Source organism: Diplotaxodon limnothrissa, linkage group LG15 (assembly GCF_057381915.1).
Source record: "Diplotaxodon limnothrissa isolate DT_005_m linkage group LG15, D_limnothrissa_male_GT1.1, whole genome shotgun sequence".
In the NCBI taxonomy this organism is placed as follows: domain Eukaryota; kingdom Metazoa; phylum Chordata; class Actinopteri; order Cichliformes; family Cichlidae; genus Diplotaxodon; species Diplotaxodon limnothrissa.
Window position 1 is genome coordinate 15,183,143 of NC_140610.1, and position 10,480 is coordinate 15,193,622.

At 39.5% G+C, this 10,480-nt stretch overlaps 1 protein-coding gene across 1 annotated transcript; it reads left to right on the top strand.

Moving 5' to 3' along the window:
- The first annotated feature begins 1,727 nt into the window (after window positions 1-1,727).
- slc35f6 (solute carrier family 35 member F6) lies at window positions 1,728-10,111 on the top strand. The gene is made up of 6 exons (XM_085372754.1): window positions 1,728-1,912; window positions 5,483-5,555; window positions 6,904-7,075; window positions 7,152-7,367; window positions 7,529-7,639; window positions 8,794-10,111. The coding sequence occupies exons 1-6, from the start codon at window positions 1,836-1,838 to the stop codon at window positions 9,276-9,278; spliced, it is 1,134 nt and encodes a 377-aa protein (XP_085228880.1). The 5' UTR covers window positions 1,728-1,835; the 3' UTR covers window positions 9,279-10,111.
- The last annotated feature ends 369 nt before the right edge of the window (window positions 10,112-10,480 follow it).

Genomic DNA, 10,480 nt, shown 5'->3' on the forward strand with positions numbered 1-10,480 from the left:
GAAACAGCAAAAACACTATGAAAAAAATGAGAAAAATGTTTTAAAGGTCACATTATATGCCTGTTAACAATCAGAGTGACAGACCAGATAAACACTGGTCACAGTTTTCAGTAAATGCCATATGAGTAGAAGTTAGTAACTGACAACAGTGAAAAGCTAATGTGTCAGTCCAGACTTGAGCCTAGAGATATGAAAATTCAATCATCTATATATCTTCCATAGCTCACCCTTCTAATCTGATCAAAGTCAAAGGTTGAGAGTATAACTGTTTTTTACTGTACTGTGTGCTTAGAGCCACCCCTAATTTCTGTATATTTTACTAGGAAAATGGCAAATACTGTAGGTGCAGTGATTTATTGAACTATGTGCAAACATACATGGAAGAATAAACAGTACATACAGCACAAACAGAGTTTGTACAATTTTAACAACCGTGAAAGTGAAATTACGACCACTTTTTTCTTTCTTTCTTTTTTCTCAACCTAGCTCGAGCTCTTTTAAGAAACTTTCATCTAATTTCTTCAGTAGTCTTCAGGAATAGTTCTCCATGTTTCTTGAAGGAAATTCAAAGCTCTTTTTTGGATGCTGGCTGCTTTTTGTTTCATTCTCTGTCAAGATGATCCCACAGTGCTCTGAGGAGGCCAGTTCACGACTGATACAATGTTGCGCTGTGTGTTTTTCTATCAAGGCATGCTTCTACTGCACTGGCAGTGTTTTGGGGACCACTGTCAGGCTGAAAAATGAAGCTGTGGCCAATCAGATGTTTTTCAGATGTTGCATGGTGGATCAAACCCTGACAGTCATTTTCTGTGTACATAATTGACAATATCTCCAACACCACTAGCTGAAATGCAGCCCAAGCCATGACGCAGCCCCCACTGTGTTTAAGAGATGGCTGTAGATGTTTACTGTTACACATCTTTCCTGATCTACTCTGTACATATTGACAACAAGTTGAACAAAAAAAATCTAATTTGGATTCATCACTCCATTAGGCCAGTTGCCACTGATTTTCACTTAAGTTCTTGTTTAATTTGGCATACCTCAGCCTTTTCTCAAGGTTTAATGGCTTAATGACAGCCATCCTTCCACTGAAACCACGAATCAACTGATGGTCCAGATACATGTCTCAGATCCTGTGTCACGTCTTTCCTGGAGAATTTTCCTCCTTTCTTAACGTTATGACTTTCAGATTCTGTTTTGTGTTTTGGGCCTGCCAATTCTTTTGTCCTCCACTTGTCCAGTTGCCTTTAAAGGGACATGAAACGCTACACATATAAAGGTTAATTTACACCATTGAACCCTGCTCTCAAAAACTGACATAGAGTTAACACTCTCTGTGAAGCCAGATTTAAGAAATAAGTGCTTAACGTTTCAAAAAAAACATGTTTAGCGCCATCTTCTGTCTGTAGGGAACGTGACGTCATGTCGTTGGTTGGTTGCGGCTGACTTACTTAATTTATATTAGATAACTAGGGACAGAATTGATTATTCAGAGGAAAATAACAATACTAAAACTAAAAATCTGTTTAAGGGGATCCCATTTGTGCTTCATTTATACATCCACTGAACCATCTCAAACTCTTAAAGTAGGCCTTTTCACTTTCATTTTTCATCATCAAAAGAAATGGGTTGCGTAATTTCCGACGAGTCCTGAAGGTAACACAGCTATAACTCTCGGCGGTCAGCTGACGATGAGCTGTCATGTGACGTTCATAGAGCGTGGCTGGGCAGAGTAGATCAAGCGGAGCGGGTAAACAACAGCGGTGTATTTCACCAAAACACAGCTCGGTGGTGTCCGTTTCCTGCTCGTCCCGGTCCATCCATCGTCCATCATGGCTTGGACAAAATACCAGCTGTTCCTCGCGGGACTAATGCTTACAACCGGCTCCATCAACACGCTGTCGGCCAAGTGAGTAGATTTAATTATGTTTTTCCCTACCGTGTCGTGTGTCTACAGTTACTGTAGCTGGAGCTTGGACCCAGGAACCGACCTGAACTACAGATTTAACATAAAATTTGAAGGGTGGTGGTGCCCAGTTAATTGTTTAGAGAAGTTAATAAATGTAGTTCGTTTATTGCATTTTCTTACAGATTGTTAACGTAGAGCTACCCCGTTAGCTAGTAACAATAGCGTCTCGTTTCCTTGTTAGCTTGTAAGCGGCTAACATTAACATATTTATCAAGCTGTGAGTTTGAATTATAACTAGACTTTCCTGTTTTCATGTGAAACTAAACTGTGGGGGGACGGTGAGATCACTTATTTCCTTTCCAAGTAAAGGTCGGGCTTCTGTCTGCTTCAAAAAGGGGAATAAAAAGCAGTTCAACTCATTTAATTCATCGAGACATAAAAATAACGTCGTCACATAAAAATAACTTTGGTCTATTATGTCTTTGATTTACACGTGTTTCTTGCATTTGGTTCATGTTGTTTCAGCAGAAACTGCATGATACATATGATACACAGAAAACCTGCTGAGCAGCTGCACTCTCTGGTGTTTATTTAATTGTATTTTTCCTTGGGTGGTATGTAGTCTCTTTTGTATGTCTGTGAAGGTTCTCAGTCATCCAGGTCATCGTAGTCTAAGGAGCTTGGAAAGAAAACCGTCTGGACTTCTTTAAGTTGCTTGAAGCAACTTCAAGAACCTCAACCTCAAGCAACTTAAAGAAGTCCAGACACTTTTCTTTCCAAGCTCCTTAGAGTAGTCTCTTTTGGTTCCTGCTGATGAAGTAAATAATTCATGATTCATTTGAAATACAGAGTATTAACATTACATTTGTTTTAAATAATACTAGATATCAGTACATTAACATTACAGTCAACTCTTGTAGAAAAACTTTTAGATGTGAGGTATCAGTATTTCACTTGCTTATCATCAGACAGACAGTGTTTATCACATGACAAAACCCGAAAGCATTTGAAAACAATGCAAATGCTTTATCTGCCACTGTAACCAAGGAGCACTGCAGCTGTGGCTTTATCACTAAATGTAGTTAAAACTAGACTATCATATATTTATATTTGCAACCTGTTATTGTTTTTGATCCTAGCTGGTTTTTAAAATATCAGAAAACAATAAAAAATGCTTCTTAAATATTTTAAAACTGCAAGATCTTTTAGTCTGTAGCCACATCAGCAAATGCCCAGCAACCCCCACCAAAAATAAATGTTTTTTAATATGTTATATGTTCATCCAGATGAAGCCCACAATCTGAAATCCACTGGTTTAGCGGGAAAGTTGTATATGTAAGTGTGGCTAGAGTTTTGACCTCCATACTGTGGAAGTGGTATAGAATGGAAAATTGTCCAGAAACCATAATTCTGCGTATTTTAGCTAAACATTTAGCAGCTGCTGTCTGCACTCTTGTTGTTGGTCTGATTTCCATCATTCAGCAGTCCATACGCTTTTCTATATTTAAAAAGAAAAACTGAATGCTGGATGATGGAAATCAATTTTCCTAATTTGATAATCAAAGTTGGGTTAATAAAGGTTTTATGTGACTTGAGAAGCTTTGTAAAAAATATCTACTACTGCTACTGAAAAGCAGCTCTCGACAGGATGCAAAGATTTATCTAAGAAATGCAACTGCATGACATTATTTGCTTTTGACTGTTTAGAGATCACTCTTCATTTTTAGATAACGTGTCCTCCTTGTCTGCTTAAACATTAAAACGTATACAGGAGATAAAAGTAATATGTCCACAGATTCAATTCAGCTTGTTTCAATTTTATTCATATAGCTCTAATCCACAACAACTCGAGATGTTGTCGTGATATTGTAAGGTACAGTTGATAAAATATTATAAAGAAACCCCAAAAATCAGACAACCCCCTATGATCAAGCACTTGGAAAATATGGGAAGTAAAAACTCCCTTTTAATAGGGAGAAAACTCGTAGTTCTTGGCTTGGGAGGGGAGCCATCTACTTCGACCAGTTGAGTGAGAGGGGAATGATGTAAAGAAAGCACAAGTGGGCCTGAAATCAAACCCTGTGGGACTCCACGTGCCACTGAGGACAAAGAGAACATTTGCTGAAACAGAAAACCTCGACTCTTTCAAATAAATCAACTTAATGTTGCAGTCTTTTTATCAGGACTGCCACAACCTGCTGAGTCACCCACTGGCTGCTAAATAATTAAATCACCAGATATATTTTTTGTCCAGTAAAGACAATTAACCAATTTATAGATGTCTTTAAATTGACCTTTTTGCTCAAAATCCAATCATAATTAACCATGTTTATCCCGAAACACTGAATAATTGCTGTAAAATTCTGTTTTATTTTAACAAATTAAAAAATAAATATTCATTTTTATAATTTTTGCTACATCCGGCATTTTTGTGTATTTTATTAATGGTGCTCGCAGTAGTATACTGTTTGTGTATGTCAATTTATTAGGGGGAAAAAATCACACTGAAGATGTTGGAAGTCATCATCAAAAACAGGTGTATCAAATATAACATACTTGGCGTCACAGGGTGAAATAAAAACGTGCACGTTTCAGAATCAGTGATTGTTGGTAATTTAGCTTAGGTGACTAGATTATCATAATGAGTGCTGACTGCATTTAGGATCTCTTTTGCTGTCATGATAGGAAGAGGTTTGTCATCTCAGTGAAACAAAAGATTCAGCTTTTTCAACTTCTCCAATATTCTGGGACATCAGCTCTCTGCTTCCTGACATGCACTTCTTTGTCCTTTTGTGGGTTTTGTCAGCTGAACACATCTCAGTTCTGCTGCTAATTGCAGTTTGTGTCAAACAAAACGGGTCATGTAGTGTTACTTAAGAGACAACTCGACAACTACCTGGTCAAATTTCACAACATTCACCTGAAACCAGCAGCATCTCTGTGCTGCCTCGCTGCCTTAAAAGCCCCACAACTCGGATCAGTTACAGCTCGGAGGATGATAGTTTTCGTGCAACTTCCATCTACCCACCATGTAAAGATATTTAATCCAAAGCACACCAACCTTAAATAACAGGAAAAGCAAGAGCAGATTTAGATGAGCAGACAGATCCACTCAAGTTTCCTTTGCGTATTGATGAGCTCAGAGTTTTCAAGAAAGTGCTGTGTCGTCACTTTTAAAGACCACAGTCCTGCTTCGCGCTGTCACCGGGACGCTCACATGCCAGTCATGCTGTCAGACAGTAAAAAAATAAAGGTTTATGCAGACTTAAGCACTCATTAACTTCACGAGTGAAAAGACACGTCATTCAATCATTCTGTCGCCGTTCTTCATGTCAGCAGGCAGTGAAACAAGTGACCTGTAGGTGAAGTGGAATTATTTCATCACCACATGTTCAAACCAAAACCTGGCATAATGTGAAGGAATACTAAACAAGAAAATGTATTTTTAATTTTCTCTTAAAAAACCCCTCTGTTTCTTATGTGTTATTTCTGACTATATATTTTATTGTTTTAAAAATCTATAATTAAGCTGTAATAATCATGTTTGGGGTTTTTTTTTTTCTGTGGCAGATGGGCTGATATGTTCAATGCGAAGGGTTGCCAGGAGGAACCAGAGCGTCCATTCTCTCACCCATTTCTACAGGTATGGTAATAAACTCTTAGTGACAGCTGAGCTCAGCACTTTGATCTCAGTTAAAGTTTTTTCATAATGTCTTGGTTCTTATTTTAAATTAAAGAAAATCTTTCCAATTTGTATTTATTATTATAATAATAATAATTATAATAATAATATAATAATAATAATAATAATAATAATGGATTGAATTTATATAGCGCTTTTCTAGGCACCCAAAGCGCTTTACAATTCCACTATTCATTCACTCTCACATTCACACACTGGTGGAGGCAGCTACAGTTGTAGCCACAGCTGCCCTGGGGCAGACTGACAGAAGCGAGGCTGCCATATCGCGTCATCGGCCCCTCTGGCCAACACCAGTAGACGGTAGGGTAAAGTGTCTTGCCCAAGGACACAACGACCAGGACAGAGAGAGCAGGGGGATCGAACCGGCAACCTTCCGGTTACAGATGAGCTTCCCAATCCCCTGAGCCACAGTCGCCCCCATATTAACATATTTATTTCATATATGCAGAGAAATTAAACATTTTAAATTGTTTTTTTTTGTCTGTCAAGTGAAAAAGCTTCACCTACATGTCACAGCTGTATCTTTAAACTCAAAACCTCTTTGTGATTATGTAAGTCTCTAACAGTTTGCATGGAAGATGCCGACTTGTCTGCACACATTTGCAAACTGCGGTAGCGACACTATGAAAAGCATGATGCAAACTAAAAATGGACACTGCATCCTGAAATTCATCGGTTGCAGTGATAACGTCTAAGTTTCTGGTTTGCATAGTAATTTTTCTGGTGTTAGTACAGCTCAGGCGAGTGTTTGCAGATGAGTTGTCTTCCATTCAAATGAAAGGCAACCGCTGTTTTTGGTGTAACATTCTCCTTCAGCTTCCAGAATCTGCTAACCAAGCACTTGGGGAATGTTGCAGACAGGTCTCTAGAGCTGTGCAACTGAGGCCTGACTTCATTTCACTGAACTTTTTACATTTTTGGTGGTTTTTCTTTGATAAAGAAACATGTCCATTCTTTTTGAGTGAATGAAGTGTAAACTAAGCGAACTGTTGCTATTTTTTTGCTTGTTTTTTAAATCTAATGAAGAGGATTTACATTTTTATTCTTGTTTCGGTTCTGCTAAAACTCCAAAAGAAGGTGCCAGAAATGATCTCCATACAGAAAAACCCAGGTGTATGTTTTGGGAGGTCAAGCAAGTGAAAACTGCTGCAAACCTTTTAAGATTCATCAGAAAACTTTTGAAAACAGAAAGATACATCTGGATTAATACAGTAACTCGTGAGTGTCTTTAGTTTTCTTTGCGGAATAACTGGAATAATTCATTCTGTCTGTCTCTCTCACTGTCCAGGCGGTGGGGATGTTTCTGGGCGAGTTCTGCTGTCTCGCAGCTTTCTACATCTTAATTTGCCACGACAAACGTCGACCAGAACCCAGGGTAAATCGTGGCCAGAGCTTCAACCCCTTCCTCTTCTTCCCTCCTGCCATGTGCGACATGATGGCCACCTCCATCATGTATGTTGGTAAGTGTCCACAGAATCTTTTTACAGGTCACCAGACCCTTCTCTTCCGTCTTGTTAAAACCGTTTTGTTTCACAGCTCTCAACATGACGAGCGCCTCAAGTTTCCAGATGCTCCGTGGAGCTGTCATCATCTTCACCGGTCTACTTTCTGTGGCATTTTTGGGGCGTCGCCTGGCACCTAATCAGTGGATCGGCATTTTTATCACCATTCTGGGGCTGGTGATAGTGGGCCTGGCTGACTTCATCAGTGGAAACAAAGACAGCTCACACAAACTCAGTGATGTGATCACTGGTAAGATGTTTTGTTTTCTTTGGGGTCTTTTTTTTTTTTTTAAACTCTTGATATGGATCTGATTTGTTTATTTTGTTTGTTTGATATGATTGGATCGCAAAGTGTTTCAGTAAAAAAACCCTCACAGTTTTGCTTTGTTTTTGTTTTTTGTCTGACTGCAGGAGATCTTCTGATCATCATGGCTCAGATCATTGTGTCAGTGCAGATGGTCCTCGAGGAAAAGTTTGTCTACACACATGACGTTCATCCCCTCCGAGCTGTTGGAACTGAAGGTACGACAGTTATAAGGAGCTTTGTCCAGCTTACAACATCAGATCTCTACTGCTGGAGATGAACTTTTTTAGAGTGGATGTGTATCCTCTCAAACCACAAACCTACAAAAACGATTACATTCCTGAATTCTCAGTATTTACTGAATGTCAATAATGAGATGGGCAAAGGTCTTATACCTCATACAAACATCTAGAATAGACCTATGTTGTCAGATGAAGGCAGTGTCAAAAGTAGGTCTGTGGTGTGCTGTTGCTGGTTTGTCAGCCGTGGAGAAGGGCGATGTTATAACATACAAAGAGCTGAAGTGAAACTGAGTGCTAAAAACAATCAAGTGTCTGTGCTGTTCATGCTGGTTTTTTTTCTGTTGTTTTGCGGTTCTTCCGTTCCCGGTGAACTCTGCATTCAGCAGATCCATACGTCATCTGCACAGTTGGGGTTTTGGAGGACTGCACAGGAGTACCTGTGTCGTGGGTTTAAAAAAAAAAAAAAAAAAAAAAAAATCTTCGCTCACTGTCCTGACAGAGACGTGCACACAGACCTAACCTTTGTGGGACCGTAACTTATATTTCAGAAACTCAGCTACACAACAGGCAGTGTGGCCTAACCTAGCATTTATACTGCTGTGTAATGTATCATTTGAAGTGCTGCATCAGATTTGAGACCACAAAGTTGTTTTAATATTTTTAAGCTTTCACCTGTTAAAAATTACAAGGAAAGGTTCTTTTTGCAATCTTGTTACACATGTAACAGTGCATTATGTATTTTTTTTAACAGACCCTTTTTTTAAGAGTGTAGAGGGCACAAACTTCATACATGGTTACACAGCAGCATTAATCAATATTTTTACATAAATAGTGGATAACAATATATTTCTTCTACTGTGAATTGTTTCAGGCACAGTATGAAAAGCAGTTTATCACCAGATCCTGCTTTTCTCAGATTGGCGCACGTTAGCGTGTTTAAACTCATTGTTTTGGCTTTACACTTTACCTTTTGTTTCTGGTTTAGCCTAATGACTCTCGTGAGCTTTAATTTTGTTGTCTCTGGTTTTCTTTTGTGAGTAACTGGGTGGGGTGATTTTAAGGTGAGGTGAGGTAACTCAAACACACACGACTGGCTAAAGTAATTTCTTTTTCAAAATATTTGTTTCCAGGTTTCTTTGGCTTCTTTGTCCTGTCGCTGCTGCTCATCCCCATGTACTTCATCCCTGTTGGAAACTTCGCCAACAACCCTCGGCACGTCCTGGAGGACGCGCTGGATGCCTTCTGTCAGATCGGCCACCAGCCTCTCATCTTGCTGGCTCTGCTCGGCAACACGGTCAGCATCGCCTTTTTCAACTTTGCGGGGATCAGCGTAACTAAAGAGATCAGCGCCACCACCCGTATGGTGCTGGACAGCCTGCGTACGCTGGTCATCTGGGTGGTGAGCTTGGCATTGGGCTGGGAGCACTTTCACGGACTGCAGGTTTTGGGCTTCTTGGTGCTGCTGGTGGGTACCGCGCTCTACAACGGACTGCACCGCCCCCTGCTGGCCAGAATACCGTGCTGCGCTAGGTTCGCGAACGAAGAGGAGGGCGGCTCTGGAGAAAGAGAGAGACTGCTGAATGACGGCCAGGTGCAGACTGGTGACAACAGCTAAAACTTGGGGACACACTCGGCACAGACAGAGTCCCGGTTTAGTGGACGGTCTGCCAGAGACACTGGTGTCAGTTTACTTTAAAAAAATCAGGTGTTCACATCTCAGATTTAAACTGGTACACAATGCTGTAACAGGTGAGAGTGTGAAAAGCATATTAAAAATAAAAATGTTGACATTTTGTAGAAAAATATGTTTGTTTCTTTTCAAGATTAAGCTGAGATGATTAATACTTCTAGAACAGGAGGAAACGCTGGTTCTGTCCAATCCCAACTTCCAAGCTGAGAAACTGTCTTGTATATAACTTCCATAGTTACACAACATCATGACATCTGCTTCTGTCTTATTAATCTCCTCATCTAACATTCTGTAAGACACTGAACATGTTTATTTTACAAAGTGTGCAATTTTTCAATCAACGCGGCCAGTGCTTAGGAAGAGTGGCCTGAGATAGATTTTAAGGGATTATTTTAATTTTTTTATAACTGTTATATAAAAACAATTAAAAGCCAATGTCAGCATTTTTTCCCGACCCTTTTAAATATGTTTGTCTTTGAAAATGGAACTTTCAGTGCCAAAACGCTAAGCCACATCTTCATCCAAAATATACTGTCAGCATCACTTTGACTTTTTTGAAGAATGACGGACCACGCTCATGTGTCTCATTTCTTTTTTTGCCACTCATAGTGTTTTATAATTTTGCTGACTGCGCAGTTTGATTGCGACAAAATGATTCACACCCTTGTGACGACACTACAGAGGCATTAGTTTAACATATCCTTCGTAATCAAACTGCATGCCCGTTCTCCTCACCTCACTTTAGTTCTTTTCTGAATTTTGAATTTAAAAGAAGTGTCTTTATGTTCCTCTCTTAGTTTTATTTGTACTGATGGAGACGTCAAGACTGTACAATCGATTTGTATTCTGTATTGTAAATCCACTTCTCTGTTTAGTTATCCAAGGTGCTGACTGTAATGTTCAGTAAAAGAAAAAGGGAACTATTATCAATTCACGCTTTTATTCACAGGCAGCCGCCTTTCTGATGTGAAGGTTCGCTACTTTTCTTTTAATCAGTTGAAGTCAGACTGTGGGCTTGAGGCACAGACTCTTATGTCCAACATGGATGTTAATAAAATCACCGTGTGAAGCCTCAAACTGAGTGTTTTGGGTGTCGCTATGTCGATGTTGTGAAAGTGGATGTGATG